This window comes from Papio anubis, chromosome 11 (genome assembly GCF_008728515.1).
Source record: "Papio anubis isolate 15944 chromosome 11, Panubis1.0, whole genome shotgun sequence".
NCBI lineage: Eukaryota > Metazoa > Chordata > Mammalia > Primates > Cercopithecidae > Papio > Papio anubis.
In genome coordinates, this window is record NC_044986.1 from 41275847 (window position 1) to 41297918 (window position 22072).

General features: G+C 45.6%; 1 protein-coding gene across 4 annotated transcripts in view; it reads left to right on the forward strand.

The window, feature by feature from the left end:
• Nucleotides 1-22072, forward strand: part of IDE (insulin degrading enzyme) — a 136723-nt gene that overhangs the window by 8904 nt on the left and 105747 nt on the right. The window contains exon 1 of one of the 4 annotated variants that reach the window (XM_017963110.3): nt 8257-9834. The exons of 1 other annotated variant lie outside the window; for it this stretch is intronic. In XM_017963110.3, coding sequence (XP_017818599.1) covers nt 9737-9834 — 98 coding nt within the window. In that variant the 5' untranslated portion in view covers nt 8257-9736. Of the gene's footprint in view, nt 1-8256; nt 9835-22072 lie in introns of those variants that run through there. 2 more of the 4 variants (XM_017963112.3, XM_017963109.3) reach the window with 2 other exon arrangements.

The window sequence follows — 22072 nt, forward strand, 5'->3', positions numbered from 1 at the left end:
ACCATCTCAGCTCACTGCAACCTTTGCCTCCCAGATTCAAAGGAGTCTCCTGCCTCAGTGTCCCAAGTAGTTAGGACTACAGGTGCGCACCACGAAACTCGGCTACTTTTTGTATTTTTAGTTGTTTTTTTTTTTCTTGAGACAGAGTTTTGCTTTTGTTGCCCAGGCTGGAGTGCAATGGTGCAATCTCAGCTCACCGCAACCTCCACGTCCCAGGTTCAAGCTATTCTCCTGCCTCAGCCTTCCAAGTAGCTGGGATTACAGGCATGCACCACCACACCCGGCTAATTTTGTACTTTATTAGTAGAGATGGGGTTTCTCCACTTTGGCCAGTCTGGTCTGCAACTCCTGACCTCAAGTGATCCGCCTGCCTTAGCTTCCCAAAGTGCTGGGATTATAGGCGTGAGCCACCACGCCCAGGCTTAACCTTTCATATTCATAATAAACAATAGATTAGGAGTGATGTCTTAGTCATTTTTGTATCCCACCTAGTAGCAAATACAGTGCTTAGTAAACGCTTGTCAAATGCATATTTGCTGAATCTGATCAAATCTTGTGAATGTAACTACCATTTATAGGAAATACAGGAAATAAACATGTTAAGTCACATTGTAAGAATACAGTCAGCAGGCCAGGCGCGCTGGCTCATGCCTGGAATCCCAGCACTTTGGGAGGCTGAGGTGGGTGGATCACTTGAGGTCAGGAGTTTGAGACCAGCCTGGGCAACGTGGTGAAACCCCATCTCTACTAAAAAATACAAAAAATTAGCCAAGCGTGGTGGTGCACGCCTGTAATCCCATCTACTCAGGAGACTGAGGCAGGAGAATCGCTTGAACCCAGTAGGCGGAGGTTATAGTGAGCCGAGGTCACTCCATTGCACTCCAGCCTGGGCAACAAGAGTGAAACTCCGTCTCAAAAAATGAAAAAGAAAAAATACAGTCAGCAAAATTTAGAACATTGGGAACACTACAGGATAAATGACTCAACTCCTTTGAGAAATAAATTGCAAAATAAAAAAGAGGAGGGAGAGGAGGCCAGGCACAGTGGCTCACGCCTGTAATTCTAGCACTTTGGAAGGCCAAGGTGGGTGGGTCACCTGTCAGGAGTTTAAGACCAGCTTGACCAATATGGTGAAACCCCATCTCTACTAAAAAAATACAAAAATTGGCTAGGCGCGGTGGTTCACGCCTATAAGCCCAGTACTTTGGGAGGCTGAGGCAGGTGGATCACTTGAGGTCAGGAGATCGAGACCAGCCTGACCAATATGGTGAAACCCCATCTCTACTAAAAATACAAAAATTAGCCAGGCACGGTGGCACACATCTGCAATCCCAGTTACTCAGGAGGCTGAGGCAGGAGAATCTCTTGAACCTGGGAGGCAAAGGTTGCAGTGAGCTGACATCTTGCTGCTGCATTCTATCTAGCCTGGGTGATAGAGCAGGACTCCATCTCAAAAAAACAAACAAACAAAAATAAATAAATAAATAAGAGGGATAAACCTGTGGATTAAAAAAGATTTAGAATTGACAAGCTATGGGCCAGGCGCGGTGGCTTATGCCTATAATCCCAGCACTTTGGGAAGCCAACGCAGGTGGATCACCTGAGGTCAGGAGATCAAGACCATCCTGGCTAACACAGTGAAAACCCCGTCTCTACTAAAAACACAAAAAATTAGCTGGGCATGGTAGCGCATGCCTGTAATCCCAGTTACTCAGGAGGCTGAGACAGGAGAATTGCTTGAACCAGGGAATTGGAGGGTGCGGTGAGCCAAGATTGTACCACTACACTCCAGCCTGGTGACAGACTTCATCTCAAAAAAAAAAAAAAAAAAAGATCAAACAGGCCGGCATGGTGGCTCATGTCTGTAATCCCAGCACTTTGGGAGGCCGAGGCGAGAGGATCATCTGAGGTCAGGAATCCAAGACCAGCCTGACCAACATTGTGAAACCCAGTTTCTACTTAAAAAAAAAAAAAAAAAAAAATTAGCAGGGCATGGTGGTGGGCCCCTGTAATCCCAGCTACTTGGGCTGAGGCAGGAGAATCACTTGAACCTGAAAGGCAGAGGTTGCAGTGAGCTGAGATCATGATGCTGCACTCCAGCCTGGGCAACAGAACAAGACTCTGTCTCAAAAAAAAAAAAGAAAGAAAGAAAGAAAAAGAAAGAAGTGAACAAACAAAATTATTTTTTTTTTTTTGAGGCGAATCAGCTAATGTCACCCAGGCTGGGAATGCAGTGGCGTGATCTCGGCTCACTGCTCCTCCCAGTTCAGGCCATTCTCCTGCCTCAGCCCTCCCGTAACTGGGACTGAACCACATCCTACCTCATTTTCCAGTAGAGGCGGGGGTTTCTGCCATGCTCAGGATGGTCTCGATCTCCTGACCTGCGTGATCCGCCGCCTCAAACCTCAGTGCTGAACCAACCACAGCTGACCAACAAAAATTATTCTAAAAAATGTGGCTAAATCTCACCAGATAGTGAAAGAAAGCCAGACCCAAAAGAGTATATACTGTATGAGTGCATTTACATTAAACTGTAAATCAGGCAAAACTAATTTATTGTGTTAGAAATCAGGTTAGTGGTTACCCTTGGGGTGACAGTGACTGAAAGGGAGAATAAGGCAGAGCTTCTGGGTGTGTTTACAGGGATGTGTTCAGTTTCTGAAAATTCACTGAGCTGTACACTTATCACTTGTTTACTTTTCTGTTTGCAATACTTCAATAAACTCTTCAGAAAAAGATAATCTTCAAAAGATACAAAAAAAAAAAAAAGAAACATGTTAATCAAATGAAGTGTTTTGTTCTTGTTTGGATCCTGATTTGAACAAACCCATTGTGAAAAAGAAACATTTGAGGCAATCAGGAAAGTGGGAACACTCAGGAAAGTAGGAACAGACTAGATATTTGATGATATTAAATAATTATGTTAATGTTTTAGGTATGTTCGTGCCTGTGGATTTTCTTTAAGTCCTTTGAGACATATACTGAAATACTGAGATGAAATATTAATAATATAATGCCCGGTATTTGGTTCAGAACAATTTAGTGGAGGTTGAAGGAGTTGGAGGAAAAGATGGAACAATATTGGCCATAAACTGGTAATTATGGAAGCTGAATAATGAATGGATGCCTAGGGTATTTATTATTGACATTGTTGGCTGTGGAATTCTAAAACTGTATTTTTCAAAATGTTTTTATCCTAAATCACAGAATCTATGTTGACATTGCTGGGCTATAGAATTCTAAAATCATATTTTGCCTGGAATAGTAATATGATTTTCTTTTCTTTTGTATATGTTTGATTACTTGTTCCATAATACAAAGTTTTCTCTTTTTTCTTTCTTTTTGAGACACAGTTTTGCTCTTGTTGCCCAGGCTGGAGTGCAATGGCGCTATCTCAGCTCACTGCAATCTGCACTTCCCAGGTTTAAGCAATTCTCCTGCCTCAGCCTCCTGAGTAGCTGGGATTACAGGCATGCACCACCACGCATGGCTAATTTTGTATTAGTAGAGACAGGGTTTCTCCATGTTGGTCAGGCTGGTCTCCAACTCTCGACTTCAGGTGATCCACCTACCTCGGCCTCCCAAAGTGTTGGGATTACAGGCGTGAGCCATTGTGCCCAGCTTTCTTTTTTTCTTTTTTTAAAATGAGACGGAGTTTTGCTCTTGTTGCCCAGGCCGGAGTACAATGGCGTGATCTTGGCTCACTGCAACCTCTGCCTCCCGGGTTCAAGCAATTCTCTTGCCTCAGCCTTCTGGGTAGCTGGGACTACCGACGCCTGCCACTGTACCCAGCTAATTTTTTGTATTTTTAGTAGAGTCAGGGTTTCATCACATTGGCCAGGCTGATCTCGAACTCCTGACCTTAGATGAGCCACCCGCCTCAGCCTCCCCAAGTGCTGGGATTACAGGCGTGAGCTACCGTGCCCCTCCCAATAAAAAGTTTTAAAATGTATATTAGTTTTAAGTATGATACTATGGTAATAAAATACCTAAAAGCAACATGAATTTTTTAAAATGTTTTATAGATAAGTGATTAATTATAAATTTGTTTGTTAAAAGTTTTCCTAAATGACTCATCTTTGCTAGCCCTTAAAGGTAAATTTGAGTTACTTTATGAGCAGTATCTATAATTCATATTTTCTACACACAGTGAAGACAACTCTCGATTTATCCATTCAACAAATATTTATGGGCCCAGGGCTTGCTTTCAATGTTGAGGATACACCAGAGAAATAAGCAACCAGGTTTCTATGCTTGTGGTATTTACATGTTAGTGAGGGAGATAAATGAGTAAATTAAGACACGTAAAGTAAGGCCAGGTGCAGTGGTTCATGCCTGTAATCCCAGCACTTTGAGAGGCCAAGGTGGGCAGATCACTTGAGGTCAGGGGTTCGAGACCAGCTTGGCCAACATGGTGAAATCCCCGTCTCAACTAAAAATACAAAAAACCCAGCAGGGCATGGTGGCTTATGCCTGTAGTCCCAGCTACCTGGGAGGCTGAGGCAGGAGAATCGCTTGAACCCAGGAGGTGGAGGTTGCAGTGAGCCAAGATCACTCCCCTGCACTCCAGCCTGGGCAACAGAGGGAGACCCTGTCTTAAAAAGATAAAAAAGGCTGGGTGCAGTGGCTCACACCTGTAATCCCAGCACTTTGGGAGGCTGAGGTGGGTGGATCACCTGAAGTTAGGAGTTTGAGACCAGCCTGGCCAACATGGTGAAACCCCGTCCCTACTAAAACTACAAAAATTGGCTGAGTGTTGTGGCGGGTGCCTATAATCCTAGCTACTCAGGAGGCTGAGGTAGGAGAATTGCTTGAACCCAGGAGGTAAAGGTTGCAGTGAGCCAAGACCACGCCATTGCACTCCAGCCTGGGTGACAGTCAGACTCTGTCTCAATTAAAAAAAAAAAAGTCTCTTGAGACATTTTTCTTTTGAGAAAAATAGATGGCTAAAATCAATGTTCCTCAGCTGTTCATTAAAGAATTGGTGTTGCTCAAGAGCCTTAAAAAAATAATACAAATAAAAATGATGTTTATGAAAAATATTTAAGGTCTTGTAAGAATTATTGTTTGACACAGGGTCTGGCTGTCTTGCCCAGGCTGGAATACAGTGGCATGATTTTGGCTCACTGCAACCTCCACCTCCCGGGCTCAAGCCATCCTCCCACCTCAACATCCAGAGTAGTTGGGACCACAGGCATGCACCACCATGCCCGGCTAATTTTTTATTCTGTTTTGATTTTATCTTTATTTTAAATAGAGATGAGGCCTGTGTTGCCCAGGCTGGTCTTGAACTCCTAAGCTCAAGTGATCCTCCTGTTTTGGCCTCCCAAAGTGCTAGTATTACAGGCATGAGCTACTGCACCTGCTGCCTAATTTTTTTTGTTTTTATTTTTTTATATAGACAAGGCCTGACTATGTTGCCAAAGCTGGTCTTGAACTCCTGGGCTCAAGCATCCTCTCACCTCTGCTTCCCAAATTGTTGGGATTACAGGCATTAGCCACCGCGTTGGCCCTAACTTTAAATTTTCCTTTGTTATTAACTACCTAGGTATGTTTTCTCTTTAGCTATTTGTACAAAATTTTGAGTTGGTGGATTCAGAATTCAGATTTTGATTTTGAATATATAACAATAGGCTAGATTAGTTCAAAAAACTTTTTTTTTTTGAGATGGAGTTTCACTTTTGTCATCCAGGCTAGAGTGCAATGGCTTGATCTCGGCTCACTGCAACCTCTGCCTCCTGGGTTCAAACAATTCTCCCACCTCAGCCTTGCAAATAGCTGGGATTACAGGCATGCGCCACTGTGCCCAGTTAATTTTGTATTTTTAGTAGAGATGGGTTTTCTCTATGTTGGTCAGGCTGGTCTCGAACTCCCAACCTCAGGTGATCTGCCTGCCTTGGCCTCCCAAAGTGCTGGGATTACAGGCGTGAGCCACCATGCCCAGCCTCAAAAGACATTTTTAAGTTTTATTTTTGAGACAGGGTATCACTCTGTTACCTAGGCTGGAGTGCAGCAGCACGATCTCAGCTCACTGCAACCTCTGCCTCCCAGGTTCAAGCGATTCTTGTGCCTCAGCCTCCTGAGTAACTGGGACTACAGGTGCACACTGTCATGCCCAGCTAATTTTTAAATTTTTTTGTAGAGACAGGGTGCACCATGTTGGCTAGGCTGGTCTCCAACTCCTGACCTCAAGTGATTCACCTGCCTCAGCCTCCCAAAGAGCTGGGATTACAGGTGTGAGCTGCTGTACCCGGCCTATTAAAAAAAAAAAAAAATTATTGGCTGGGTGTGGTGGCTCACGCCTGTAATCCCAGCACATTGCAAGGCCGAGACAGGCAAATCACCTGAGGTCAGGAGTTGGAGACCAGCCTGACCAACATGGAGAAACCCCGTCTCTACTAAGCATATAAAAATTAGCTGGGCATGGTGGTGCATGCCTGTAATCCCAGCTACCTGGGAGGCTGAGGCAGGAGAATCGCTTGAACTCGGGAGGCAGAGGTTGCGGTGAGCCAAGATCATGCCATTGCACTCCAGCCTGGGTGAAAAGAGAGAAATTTCGTCTCAAAAAAAAAAAAAAAAATTCTTTTTCTTTCCTCTGCTAAAACATCCAGGGGGACAAAAAATATTATTTTTCTGAACATTACCAATTAGGAAATAAATGTCAATCTGTCACCACTGGGCTTCCTTTTTAAGTTTTTTTTTTCTTTCAATTCATTAGGAACTCCTGACTCAGCTCTATGGTGAACTCTATTCTATCTGAACTAATGGAAGGAACCTACAGCACAGATGAACACTAATATTTGGCTTCCAGTATATCAGAGTACTTATATTTGAATATGTGTCTAGTTTTCCTAAGGCAAAGAATGACTTCAGCACATTACTTTTTATGCCTCTAAAAAAGTTGTAGGCTGGGCATGGTGGCTCACACCTATAATCCCAGCACTTTGGGAGGTCGAGGCAGGGGGATCATGAAGTCAAGAGATCGAGACCATCCTGGCCAGCATGATGAAACCCCGTCTCTACTAAAAATACAAAAATTACCTGGGCATGGTGGCACGCGCCGGTAGTCCCAGCTACTCTGGAGGCTGAGGCAGGAGAATCGCTTGAATCCGGGAGGTGGAAGTTGCAGTGAGCCGAGATCGCACCACTGCACTCCAGCCTGGCAACAGAGCGAGACTCCGTCTAAAAAAAAGAAAAGAAAAAAAAGTTGTCTAGGTGATTTACACCTTATACTTGTTTGAGTGAGAGTGGGAAAGATTATACCCCAGATCTTCACATTTCCTACTTTTTCTCATCATTCTGGGGTCTGCTTGAATGTCACTTCCTCAGAGGGGCCTTTCCTGACCACCTGTTCCTTCATATCACTTACTCACTTACTTGATTATTATCTGTTTTTCCCACACAGCTAGAAGGTAAGCTCCATCAAGACAGAAACTTTTGTCTTTTTTGTCCACTGCTGTATCCCCAGCACCTTTATAGTACCTAGTATCTGTAAGGAATTCAACAAACATTTGTCAAGTCATAAATGAGATGAGCGAATCACAGCTTTCGGAATCAGACAGTCCCGAGTTCAAATTACAACTCCACTCTTTTTGTCCAATTGTTGGCAAGTTACTTAACCTCTCTCTGCCACAGCTTCCTCATCTCTGGTAGGTGGGGAAATATCCATTACAGAGGGTGGTCATGATGACTAATGAAGGATCAATGTACAATGTCAGACATAGAGTAGACCCTCAAAATTGTTACTTTTCTTTCCATCCACCTCCTTTTTATTGAGACGATAGTTATGAGACTATATTAATATTATTCTTTCTTATCCAGGACATCCACTCCAACCAGAGGGAAATTTATCATGAAGCCAATGAAGTTTAAACTTCAGGGCTGCTCACTTGCACAGGCTCCAAACTGGGATTTGTAGAGGGAAAGCCAGTTGTCTAGAAGCTCTCATTTTGTTGCCCAGGCTGGAGTGCAGTGATGTGATCTCAGCTCACTGCAACCTCCGCCTCCCAGGTTCAAGTGATTCTCCTGCCTCAGCCTCCTGAGTAGCTGGGATTACAGGTGCGTGCCACCACGCCCAGCTGACTTTTGTATTTTTAGTAGAGACGGGGTTTCACCATGTTGGTCAGGCTGGTCTCGAACTCCTGACCTCGTGATCCACCCAGTTTGGCTTCCCAAAGTGCTGGGATTACAGGCATGAGCCACCACGCCTGGCCATCTGGAAGCATTTTTATGTAAACATTTCTAATAAATAGCCTAAAGAGATCTCAGGGAAAAAAAAGGTACTAACCTCCAAGTCTCCAGTATTTGTTGTGATGTATTTTCTCTATAGTAATCTTTTGACTGCTAATTCTGTATTTATAATTTGTATTTTATGTCTCAAAGACGTCCCCCAAATTGTATATGTTTCAAGCCCTCCAAGTCTGAATCTACCCTTTACCCAGTTCATTTATAGATTCCATTAATGGAGCATAGATGTATTCAGAAAGTCTGCATTAACACTCTCAGAGGAGCTGCTTCAAGGCGATTGGCTACTCTGCATTGGGACTGGTAATTTAAAGATTCTTAAAACCACGCACTTGCAAACCCCACTAGGAGGCTTGCCATAATTTTTTACCTGTTTTCATCCAAAGGTTTGCCTTTAGGTGAAACTGCATTGTTAAAAAGACCGTGGGTACGCCTTCGATAAAGCATCAACTTGATTAAGGAATCCTCCTACTGAATTCCCATTTAAAGCAATACTTGGACTAAGGACACTGTTTTTGGTTGCAGTCTTTGGTCTACCAACCAGAAACCTAAAAGTACTTAAGCTGGGAAGTTACCATCCATAATCGCATTCTTCCTTAAAGACTCCCATAAGGTATTATGGAAAGTTAGATCCATAACAACTACTAGGCTGTTCGTGGGTGCAAAGCATTCTTTCCCACTGGGGAGAAAATTCTTTGTTTAAAAAGGAACGACTGAAGCCGACTGACACTAGTAGTATTCCTAGTACGGAGTACTAATAAGAGTAGTAGTTTCTACTCTGGATCTGAAGCCTTGTTTTGCTGTGGCGCCCGTCCCATCCGCACCTTCCTCTTAAGAGACCTGCTAGCTTCCCCAAGGATGGAAACGTCCTCCTGGGTCCTGACCTCTCTACCGCGGAAGCCTGCGTCTGAATTTCCCCCACGTCGCACTCCAGCCTGGTCTCCAGCGCATCTGTGCCTTCGCGGTCCACATCCCCACCGCGCTCTAGAGGGAGCCCGCGAGCCGCGCGTCCGCCGCGGATTCATTTTCTGTGAAGCCGCCGAGACCAGGAACCTAGTTCCGACACCTGCAGGGTCCAGCACGCTAATCAGTGGGGGTGCCTCAGAAAACATGGCCCCGTGTGCCCTCACTGTTTTCATGAACGGCCCCTTGCTCCCTCACAGCCAGACACCTCGCCACCCTCACAAGTGCGGCCGGTGGGACCTAGCTGGGACCCTCCCCGCCTGGGAAAGTCTGGGTGCTGGCTCCTAAAGCGCCCCGGCCAGACGCCCGTCCCACCAGCCCGCTAGCTCAGGCCTCGGCAAGCCGCCGTCCCCAACGTCCTCGCTAGCGTCTTCGCCCCGTCCGGCTCCAGGAAAAACCCGGAGCGGCTGCCTCTCTGCAGCTCCCGGGAGACCGCGCGGCGCGGCGGCTAGAGCATGCGCAGTGCGCAGGGCCGGCTCGAAGCGCAAGCAGGAAGCGTTCGCGGTGATCCCGGCGACTGCGCTGGCTAATGCGGTACCGGCTAGCGTGGCTTCGGCACCCCGCGCTGCCCAGCACCTTCCGCTCAGTCTTCGGCGCCCGCCTGCCGCCCCCGGAGCGCCTGTGTGGGTAAGTGGAATGGAGCGCCCGGGCCCTCGGGCCCCGTGGGTCACGGTGGTTTGGCGCTCGGGTTGCAAAGTGGTGATTCAGCACTTAAAGCCGCCGCCGCTGCCCCTCACGCCGCCCGTCCCGCCGGCCTGGGGCCCGGACTGCCACGCTGAGGCCGCCCCAGGGCCCGGAAGAGCGGCTGGCCAGGCGGGAGCCAGAGGCCTGGTCCAGAGTCGGGGACGTCCCTCGGGCTGGTGAGGGACCGGGGCCGTTACCCGGGGCCACGGGGCGTGTGCCAGTAGTGTGGGGGCGCGGGGGCGGACAGAGTCACCCGGCCTGCACCCGGGAGCCGCGCCGCGTCACTCTGTCGGAGTCCGCCTGTGAGGGGGCCGGGAACCTGAGGCGGACTCGAGCCGTGGGGTAAAGGAATCCGGCGACTTTTGGGGGACCGCTTCTTACCTTGCCCTCAGCCCTGCCCTTTCCTCCGGGCACTGAGTTTCCAGGACCGTGTGGAATGCCCGCGCTGGGAAAAAAAAGTTTGTGAGCCTCCCGCCTTAGTGAGAAGACGAGTGTGGGGTTTCCTATCAGGGGACATTTAGGAGCCGAAAGATACCTCGGGATCCTCTACAGCAGCTCCCTTGTTTTGCTCGGAGACAACCGGGGCTCCGAGAGATGGCTTGATTTCCCGACAATTGCCGAGATTGTGGCAAAATCAGGATTAGGACACAGGTTTTTTGCCTTCCAGTGACGTGCTCTCCACTTCACCGTTGATCTGCGTACGCTAGGCTTTTTCAGGCTTGTAGTGAACGTTGAATATTTTTTACTACGAATGGAAGAGGATAGGCAGTATTATCTTGCCCTCCCTAGAAACGTTATTTGAACCCCTCCTGGTTTTAATCAGTAATAGCCAGCACCTACTAAGTGCAGGGCACTGTGATGGACCCTCTATGTAAAGTATGTGTGTGCCTTCCAAGGAACTTTGATTTGATTGGAGCGGATTGGGATGCCACGGGAATTGAGATAGCTAAAAGGGTGTGTTGATGATGGTCAGAAGATGAGTAGTATGGGTAGTGTGTGGAGGTAGAGATAGAAAAGTGGGGGGTAGGCTGGCTTTGCAAGAAATGGCGGAAAGATTGAAGTGAGGGCTGCCGTGGGCGTAATCCAGCCTAGATATGCGGGCAGTTTGTGTTGGAACGGTGAGCCGATTAGTCTGGTTGAAGCTTTAGAGAATTTCCCTGGGGGAATTAGGAGGACACAAGTCCTGTATTATAACGGTAGGGTAATGCTGGCCTGGGTCTTGAATTCTAGTTGGGATTTTCCCAGTGCGTAGTAGGTAGGGAGCCCTTAAGTTTTTAAGCTGGGAAGTTATTGATGGAACTGGGAGTTTAGAAAAGTAGTTTGGTGGCTGTGTGCAGGATGTCAGGGAGTGGAGAGAGAGAGTCCTGAGGCAGAGAAACCTGTTGGGACTTAGTCTTTACTGCCTGTGTTAGGACGGTAGCAGTGGGGCACTAAGAAAAGCTAATACAAATGAATACTCTATGGAACTTGTTCTCCTCTGTTTTCCATTACATCACAAAATCTCCTATAATGTGCAAAAGACCCCTGAGCCTAGAGAATCAGGTGGTAAGCACAGGCAGGATGCCTCCTTTTGTCCTTTTTTGGATCAGTCCGCTTTTGTTCTAAATTCATTACTGATAGGCTAGGCTTAGCTTCATACTGTCTCCAGCATATAGCATTTGTGATTTTTAAAGAAAGCACCAATTTTAAGTTTTATATAACTAAGTGGTTTGTATGTTCTAGTGAAAATTACATTTTCTCTGTAGTTATTAAGTCCAGTCGACCATCCAGAGTTTCAAGATATGTTTTTCTCGAAGATGGAAATTTGGGAGATTCAAAGCATAATGAATGAGATGAGCCAGCTGGAAAGCTCTAGCCTAAAATGAGTGAGTGAGGCTTTTAAGGAAAATACAGGTCCAACCAAAGGGATTGGGGCATAGTTTTAGGAAGGAAAGCCCTAACGTCTGAAGCTACCACATATTCACACCTTAAAGAATGCAGTCAGCCCTGCTGTAGATCGTAGGAAGAATGTCTTAACCGAGATAGCCACACAGCTATTTGCTGGAAGAGCAGGGATTTAACTCATGTCTATCTGGCGTCGGAGCCCGAGCTCTTAACTGTTAGGTACTTGCAAACACAAGTACTGCCTCTGCTGGTATTTGGGCATTCATTTTCTGGTCTAACCTCTTGAGACAGAGATGGTCTTAAAGCATTTATTTAAAATCAATCCATTTACAAAGTAACCTCCTTGTTCTGTGTTCAGCCATATTTTATAACTTGGGACTGTGTGGAATTACCTGAACTGTTGGGGCACCTGGAGATAATAGCCCATTTCCCTGGCAACAACTTGAGCCACCTGGGCATCAGTCATCTCACTTTGCAGGCAGCCCTACTTTGCATTTCCCTGTTCTGTAGGCTTAGGAAACAGTGGTATGTCAATTGGGACTATCAACATTCAAGCTTTTAAACTACTTTTAATCAGAAAAATGCCTTTTAGTAGTGTAAAAGGACAGGGTATCGCTGAGTTTCTTTAATTAACCTAATCCACACATCCTGCCTGTCTTGAAAGTTAGGGTTGAGGCCAGGTGGGGTGGCTCATGCCTGTAATCCCAGAACTTTGGGAGGCTGAGGTGGGCGGATCACTTGAGGTCAGGAGTTCAAGACCAGCCTGGGCAACATCGTGAAACCCCATCTCTACTAAAAATACAAAAAAATTAGCTGGGCGTGGTGGTGGGCGCTTGTAATCCCAGCTACTCGTGAGGCTGGGGCAGGAGAATCGCTTGAACCCGGGAGGCTGAGGCAGGAGAATCACTTGAACCCAGGAGGCGGAGGTTGCAGTGAGCTGAGATCGTGTCACTGCACTCCAGCCTGGGTGACTGAGCGAGACTCTGTCTTAAAAAAAAAAAAAAAAATTAGGTTGGGGACAGTCTTCCCAGGATAGGGGAGGAAAAGTTCAGTATGTTTTCTTTTAAGTTCGATACAGGGTTTCACTCTGTTGCTCAGGCTGGAGTGCAGTGGTGTGATCTCAGCTCACTGCAATCTTTACCTCTTGGGCTCAAGCGATCCTCCCACCTCAGCCTCCTGAGTAGCTGGGACTGCAGGCTCACGTCCCCATCCCACAACTAATTTTTGTATTTTTGGTAGAGTTGGGGTTTCGTGGTGTTGCCCAGGGTGGTCTCAAACTCCTGGGCTGAAGCAATCCCCCCGCCTCCCAAAGTGCTGGGGTTACAGGCATGAGCCACTGTGCCAGGCCCAGTATATGTTTCATAAATATTGATTTCCTTTCTGTTTTTCTGTTGGTATTTTATATCTCCTAAACATGTACCCAGAGGATCAGGCTACCTTTTAGCCAGGATGACAAGGCTAGAGCACTTTCCTTCCACAGGGGTAGATCCTCTATAGATATGTTAGGTTTTGGAGAGTTCTCAGTTGGCTGGTCTTCAGTCTGTCCTCATTGTTCTGTTAGTTTAGACATTATTTGAGTATCTACTCTGTAGTGATCACACACTGTGTCCAGTACTATGTAAATGCAAAGATAGCCATAAATCTTGTCCTCAAGGAGCTTTCAGTAATAAACAGTAAACTCCTTTACCTCTGACCCTTTACTAGACACCTCCACTCTTTTTTTTTTTTTTTGAGACGGTGTCTCGCTCTGTCACCCAGGCTGGAGTGCAGTGGCCGGATCTCAGCTCACTGCAAGCTCCGCCTCCCGGGTTTACGCCATTCTCCTGCCTCAGCCTCCCGAGTAGCTGGGACTACAGGTGCCCGCCATCTCGCCCGGCTAGTTTTTTGTATTTTTTTAGTAGAGACGGGGTTTCACTGTGTTAGCCAGGATGGTCTCGATCTCCTGACCTCGTGATCCACCCGTCTTGGCCTCCCAAAGTGCTGGGATTACAGGCTTGAGCCACCGCACCCGGCTGACACCTCCACTCTTATGTTTTGTTTCTTTCAATTAATTTTGAAAAACAACTTAGTATTTTTTTTAATCACAATACAGATTACTTTTTTAAAAAGTGGGACTCACAAAATTATTTTATTCTTCTTAAAAAACTATTTTGTTTCTTTTTGCCTATTAAAGGTATAACTTTTTTTGTTTTTTTAGAGACTGAGTCTCGTTCTGTCGCTCAGGCTGGAGAGTGACAGGATCTTGGCTCACTGCAACTTCCACCTCCCAGGTTCAAGTGATTCTCCTGCCTCAGCCTCCAGAGTAGCTGAGATTACAGGTGGGCGCCACCACACACAACTAATTTTTGTATTTCTAGTAGAGACGGGATTTCACCATGATGGCCAGGCTGGTCTCGAACTGCTGACCTCAGGTGATCCACCCGCCTTGGCCTTCCAAAGTGCTGGGATTACAGGCATGAGCCACTGTGCTCGGCATAACTTTTTTTTTATTTTTTATTTTTATTGTTTTATTTTATTTTATTTTATTTTTTGAGACAGAGTCTCCGCTCTGTTGCCCAGGCTGGAGTGCAGTGGCACGATCTCAGCTCACTGCAAGCTCCGCCTCCCAGGTTCACGCCATTCTCCTGCCTCAGCCTCCTGAGTAGCTAGGACTACAGGTGCCCACCACCACACCCGGCTAATTTTTTTTGTGTGTTTTTAGTAGAAATGGGGTTTCACGGTGTTAGCCAGGATGGTTTCTATCTCCTGACCTCATGATCCACCCGCCTCGGCCTCCCAAAGTGCTGGGATTACAGGCATGAGCCACCGCGCCCGGCAACGTAACTTTTTACAGTAGGACTCACAAGCTGCTTTCTGAAGGGAAGGCATCACACTCTGCCTGACACATAGTAGGTACTCAGTACATATTTATTGCATAACTTAATTGATTAATGGTCTTTTTTCAGAACGATTTTTCTCTGCAGAGTCCTTAGTTTTGTGATGTTGGTATTATCATTTTTTTCAGTTTAGCTTGAAAATCTTTGAATCTTTTTCCCTCATTGGCTATTCCCAAGACCCAATCCTCCTGAGTCTTTCATCTTAAAGACTCCTAAAGTTTCTTGGAGTGATCTTGACCCTCATCACCATCCTAGTTCAGAACGTGATCATCTTCAGTAACATCTTACATCAGTGAGATTATCTCACCTGAACAGGTTTTAGAACTGACTTTTCCAGCCTTCTGTCTCCCTACTAGTTGATTCTTATCATCACTGTCAGATTAATAAATCACTTTTCCCAAACTGTTGTCTTGCCTAAAGATCACCAGTGGTTCTGCACTATTTCAAGATCAAGTTCAAACTTCTTGACCTAGCATGTGAGCATTCTGTTGGCTGGCCTTAGCCCAACTTTTCAGCCTAACTCTTCTCCAGTCAGACTTACCAATTTGCTGTCTCCTTTTACATGACCTATTCATTCCCAATTCCGAGATGCTCTTTCTCTCTTTTCTTTTTTTTTTTTTTTTTTTTTTCAGAGGCGGAGTCGCTCTATCCCAGGCTGGAGTACATGCGCGGGGATCTGGCTGCTTTCTGGCTCCGCCTCAGGTTCTCGGCCTCCAGCCTCCCGAGTAGCTGGGACTGGGCGTCGCCACCTCGCCCGTAGTTTTTGTATTTTTAGTAAGGCGGGGTTTCCGTGTTAGCCAGGATGGTCTCGATCTCTGACCTCGTGATCCGCCCGTCTCGGCCTCCCAAAGTGATGGGATTACAGGCGAGCCACCGCGCCCGGCCTCTTTCTCTCTTTTCTTTATATGACTAAATCCTTTCTTATTTTTAGGCCTTGTTATACAGGTCACAAAATTACTCTTCCTTTTTCTCAATTTAATAATTATTAAAAACATTGTGAAACATCTGTTTGAGGTTTATATATTGCTTCTTGTTTTTGTACTCTCTTATTTAATATTGTACAAGCCCGAGTATATAGGACAAAGAAGAAAAACAAAACAAATACCTGTGTACCATCTACTTTAGGAAATAGAACATTTCCAGCAACTTTGAACCTGTCTGTGCTCACCTGCCCAGTTGTAACTCTATTCCTCCCCTGTAGAGGTATTATTATTATTATTTTGAGAAAGAGTCTGGCCTTGTTGCCCAGGCTGGAGTATAGTGGCGCGATCTCCGCTCACTGCAACCTCTGCCTCCCGGCTTCAAACGATTCTCCTGCCTCAGCCTCCCAAGTAGCTGAGACTATAGGCGTGCACCACCATGCATGGCTAATTTTTGTATTTTTAGTAGAGATAGGGTTTCATCACGTTGCCCAGGCTGGTCTTAAACCCCTGACCTCAGGTAATCCACCCACCTCAGCCTCCCAAAGTGCTGGGATTACAGGCGTGGGCCACTGCACCTGGCTGTACTGTTCTATATTTGGATAACAATTTCCTTAGTTTTCTTTATAGCTTTATCACATTTAATACTTCTTAGGTAGTATATTGTTTAGTTTTATTGCTTTTGACCTTTAGTACAAACTTTTCTTCTCTGAGTTACTTTTTTTCATTTAACATTCATTTAACATCATTCATAAAGATGTATGAGTTCATTGCTGAATGGCAGTCATGCAAATATGCCCCGGTATCATATCGATCATTGCAAACATTCTGTAAGATAGGCCTAATCTATATTCTGACAACTTCCAAATGTATTTGTCTAGCCAGAACCTCTCCCTCAAATTTTAGGTTTAAGTAATAAACTTCCTACTCAACAGTATGAGTCACACTGGTCTCCTTGCTTGACTTGCTCTTACCTCAGATCATTTGCACTGTTTTCCCTCTGCTGAGAACACTCTGCTACTAGTAAGATTGGGGAGAGCTTGGCAGAGAACGCAGGGTTTGAGCAAGAGTCTTTGAAGGAAATATTGAATTTGGATGAACAAAGAAGGAGAGTTGAGAAAACATTTTGTTTTTTGGAGACAGGATCTCACTCTGTCACCCAGGCTGGAATGTGGTGGCATGATCAAAGCTCACTGCAGCCTTGAACTCCTGAGCTCAAGTGATCCTCTCACCTCAGCCTCCTGAGTAGCTAGGACTACAGACTTGTGCCACCATGCCTGGCTAATTTTTTTTTTTTTTTTTTTTGAGACGGAGTGTCGCTCTGTCACCCAGGCTGGAGTACAGTGGCCGGATCTCAGCTCACTGCAAGCTCCACCTCCCGGGTTCACGCCATTCTCCTGCCTCAGCCTCCTGAGCAGCTGGGACTACAGGCGCCCGCCACCTCGCCCGGCTAGTTTTTTTTTTTTTTGTATTTTTAGTAGAGACGGGGTTTCACCATGTTAGCCAGGATGGTCTCGATCTCCTGACCTCGTGATCCGCCCGTCTCGGCCTCCCAAAGTGCTGGGATTACAGGCTTGAGCCACCGCGCCCAGCCGCCTGGCTAATTTTTTAAATTTCTGTAGAGGCAGGATATTGCTATGTTGTCCATACTGGTCTCTAACTCCTGGCTTCGAGCAATCCTCCTGCCTCTGCCTCCCAAAGTGCTGTGATTACAGGCATAAGCCACCACAACCAGAAGAGAAAATGTTTTAGATAGAAGGAATGGTATTAGCAAAGGTGCAGAAGTAGGGAAATTCACAATATCAGCAAAGGAAAGTGAAATTTTGTCCTATTGGATGTAGAGAACCTCAGATACTTTTTGAGCAATAGAGTGACATATGAAAGCTATGTTTTAGGATAATTAATCTGGCTGTTTTTTGTAAGCACAGTTTGAAATGCAGGCAGAGACTGGTGAGGGATAAAGAAGGTAGTACAAATGACAGGGAAAGAAGAGTGTCTGCAGAAGACATGTGCAAGAAGGATTCAGCAGGGTTTAGCTATTGATTGGATATAGGGATGATGGGAGAGTCAGAGAAGCCTGAGATCTTGAGCCGGAGTGACTTTGAGTCTAGGAAGGGCCACCAGGGTAGGGAAAACTCTCGTGGGGGAGACACAGCTCTGGGAAGTTCAGCTATGTGAGATGTTTGTCCTGCCTGGCAGGTGGCAGGTTTTCCAAAGGCATACCAAGAGAACAGGTTGATTGGGTACAGCAGTGGGGCACAGTCTTGTAGGCACTTTTGGGCTGGCTATTACCCTCAGCTCCCATAGGGAGCGTAGAACAAGTCTGACCTGTGCTGGGGTCTAAGTGGATTCAGCTGTAATGCTGTTGCTGCCGCTGATAATGTTTTATTTTAAAAGATTTAGTAGCTAATATTTATTGAATGCCTATTATATGTTAATGCTTCTTTGGGTGGGAGGTAGTCATCCCCTCAAGCAGTTATTCTTTGTTACAAACAATCCAATTAAACTCGCTTAATTATTTTGAAATGTGCAATTAAATTATTGTTGATTATAGTCACCCTATTGTGGTATCAAATACTAGGTCTTTTTTTTTTTCCTTTGGTACCCATTAACCATCCCCACCTGCCCTCAACCATCCACTACCCTTCCCAGCCTCTGGTAACCATCGCTACTCTATCTCCATGAGTTCAGTTGTTTTGATTTTTAGATCCCACAAATAAGTAAGAACATGTGATGTCTGTCTTTCTGTGCCTGGCTTATTTCACTTATAATAACCCCAGTTTATGCATTTTATTAGGAGCTTTGCATATGTCATGCGTGTGTGCGTGTATGTGTATGTGTGAGAAACAGTCACTCTCACTCTGTCGCCCCTAGGTGGAGTGCAGTGGTGTGATCAAGCCTCACTGCAGCCTCGACCTCTCCCGGCTCAGGTGATTCTCCTGCCACCTCAGTACTCCCATGTTCCCCAAGTAGCTGGGACTAGTAGCTGGAACTCGGCACATACCACCATACCTGGCTAATTTTTGGGGGATTTTTTTTTTTTTTTTTTTTTTTTTAGAGACAGGGTTTCGTCATGTTGCCCAGACTGGTCTCAAACTCCTCGGTTCAAGCAGTCCACTTACCTTGGCCTCCCAAAGTACTGGGATTACAGCCGTGAGCCACTGCACCTGGCTGCATATGTCGTTGTCTTTAATGGCCACAGGAATTCTGTGGGAGAGTGGTGGTGGTGGTGTTTTTTTTTTTTTTTTCTTTCAGATAAGGATATTGAAGCTCAAAGAGGTTAACTTGCTCAAGGACACACAGCTAGTAAGTGGCTTAGCGAGATATGAATTCAGCTGGGCTCACTCAAGAACCTCAGGGGTGACCATTATATTATCTTCTTCCTAGAGGTAGCACGGCATCTTTAGTAGAGATGGGGATATTAAAACAGGTAGCTATTTTTAGGAATAATATACATGGTAGTTGCTGATATTGAGTCTGAAGTGATTACTGGATAGCCAAGGGGAGATCTGCAGGAAGCATTTGAAATATGACTGGAACTTGGTAAGAAGGCCTGAGCTGATTTCCTAAATCTGAGCATAGAGTTGAAGACACAGACATGGATGGATATAGGAAAAATAATCTATGTTCAGATGTGGTGGGGAAGGGGCCAGCCTTGACAATGCTTACATTTAGGGATAAGAAGGAAACATAGTTGGAGAGGTTGGGTGTTAGAGAGGTGGAAGATGACATCAGAAGTGAAATAGTCCGAACTTCTAGCCAAAGAGATTTTGGGGAGGATGGAGTCTTGAGAAAATAACAAATACCATTTCTTTCTTTTCTTTTTTTTTTTTTTTTTTTGAGACAGAGTGTCGCTCTGTTGCGTAGGCTGGAGTGCAGTGGCGCTCACTGCGACCTCTGCCTCCTGAGTTCAAGCAATTCTCATTCCTCAGCCTCCCGAGTTGCTGCGATTATAGGCGCCCGCCACCATGCCCCAGCTAATTTTTCTTTCTTTTTTTTTTTTTTGAGACGGAGTCTCTCTCTGTCACCCAGGCTGGAGTGCAGTGGTGCGATCTTGACCCACTGCAACCTCCGCCTCCCAGGTTCAAGCAGTTCTCTCCCTCAGTATCCCAAGTAGCTGAGACTACAGGCATGTGCCACCATGCCCAGCTAATTTTGTATTTTTAGTAGAGATGGGGTTTCACCATGTTGGCCAGGCTGGTCTCGAACTCCTGACCTCAGGTGATCCGCCCACCTTGGCCCCTCAAAGTGTTGGGATTACAGGCGTGAGCCACCACACCTAGACCCATCTGTTTTTTTGGCAGAGGTGGGTGAGAGGGGACCAGATCATCTTTAAACTTCCTAGCTTCATGAATCTGAGACTTTAAGTTTTGGGGTTTTGTTTTTGAGATGGAGTCTCGCTCTGTCGCCAGGCTAGAGTGTAGTGGCATGATCTCAGCTCACTGTAGCCTCCGCCTCATGGCTTGAAGTGATTCTCCTGTCTCAGGCACCCAAGTAGCTGGCACAAAGATTTACTCTTAAATTTTCTTTTAATATTTGTATTATTGGCCAGGCGTGGTGGCTCACACCTGTAATCCTAGCACTTTGGGAGGCCGAGGTGGGCAGATCACCTGAGGTCAGGAGTTCGAGACCAGCCTGGCCAACATGGTGAAACCCTGTCTCTACTAAAAATACCCAAAATTAGCCAGGCATAGTGACAGGCGTCTGTAATCCCAGCTACTCAGGAGGCTGAGACAGGAGAATCACTTGAACCTGGAAGGTGGACGTTGCAGTGAGCTGAGATCACCCCTTTGCACTCTAGCCTGGGCAACAAGAGCAAAACTCTGTCTCAAAAAAAAAAAAAAAAAAAAGAGTTGTATTATTTAATTATTTAGCTGTTACATGGAAGTCTTTGATCTATTTTGAGTTAGTTTATATATATGGTGTGAGGTAAGAGTCCAACTTCACCTTTTTACATGTGGATATCCAGTACTGTTTGTTGAAAAGACTAGTCTTTCCTCATTGAATTGTTTTGGCATCCTTTTTGGGGTTTTTTTTTTTTTTTTTTTTTTGAGATGGAGTCTTGCTCTGTTGCCCAGGTTGGAGTGCAGTGGCATGATCTCTGCTCACTGCAACCTCCGCCTCCCATGTTTAAACAATTCTCATGCCTCAGCCTCCCGAGTAGCTGGGACTACAGGCGTCCACCACTGTGCCCAGATAATTTTTGTATTTTTAGTAGAGATGGGGTTTCACCATCTTGGCCAGGCTAGTCTTGAACTCCTGGCATCAAGTGATCTGCCCACCTCGGCCTCCCAAAGTGCTGAGATTACAACATGCCCGGCCATCATTCTTTTCAAAAATAAATTGATCAAAAAGTGAGAGTTTATCTCTGAGCTTTCTGTTTTGTTCCATTAATCTGTATGTTTATCCTGATGCCAGTACCACACTATTTTGTTTACAGTTGTTTTGAAGTCAGGCAGTTTGAGTCTTCCAGCTTTGTTTTTCTTTCTCAAGACTTTTTTGACCATTCTGGGTCCTCTGCATTTCCAAACAAGTCTTAGGATCAATTTGTCAATTTCTGCAAAAAAGAAGTCTTAGGTGGGATTTTAATCTATTTGGGGATTACTGTTATCTTAAAAATACTGTCTTCTCATCCATGAACATGGGGGTCTTTCCATTTAGAGTTTAAGTTTTACATTTCTTTTGTTAAATTTATTCCTAAGTTTTTGTTGTTGTTGTTGTTGTTGTTTTTGTTTGTTTGTTTTTGAGGCAGAGTCTCACTCTATTGGCCTGGTAGAGTGCAATGGCGAGATCTTGGCTCACTGCAACCCCCACCTCCCAGGTTCAAGCCATTCTCCTGCTTCAGCCTCCTAAGTAGCTGGGATTACAGGCTTGTGCCACCACGCTCGGCTAATTTTTGTATTTTTAGTAGAAACGAGGTTTCTCCATGTTGGTCAGGCTGGTCTTGAACTCCTGACCTCAGGTGATCCCCCCACCTCGGCCTCCCAAAGTGTTGGGATTACAGGCGGGAGCCACTGTGCCTGGCCTTTTTAGTGTGATTCTCTGTATAATCACAATACCATCAAAATCAGAAAATTATCACTGATGAATAGAAGTGAGAGTGGGCATCCTCATCATGCTTGTTCCTGATTATAGAGGAAAGGCTTTCAACTTTTCACTGCTGAATATGTTCATTGTTTGCTTGTCTTCCATGGCCCTTATTGTACTGAAGTACACAATGGAGGTATTCCTTGTATACCTAATTTGTTGAGAGTTTTTACCATGAAAGGCTGTTGAATATTGTCAAATTATTTTTCTGCATCTATTTTTTCCCCTTTTTTCACAGATCCTGCATGTGGCATCTGAAAGCTGTCTGTGAAGAGGGATTTGTTTTTGTTTTTTTTTTGAGATGGAGTTTTGCTCTTGTTGCCCAGGCTGGAGTGCAATGGCAAGATCTTGGCTCACTGCAACCTCTGCCTCCTGGGTTCAAGCGATTCTCCTGCCTCAGCCTCCCAAGTAGCT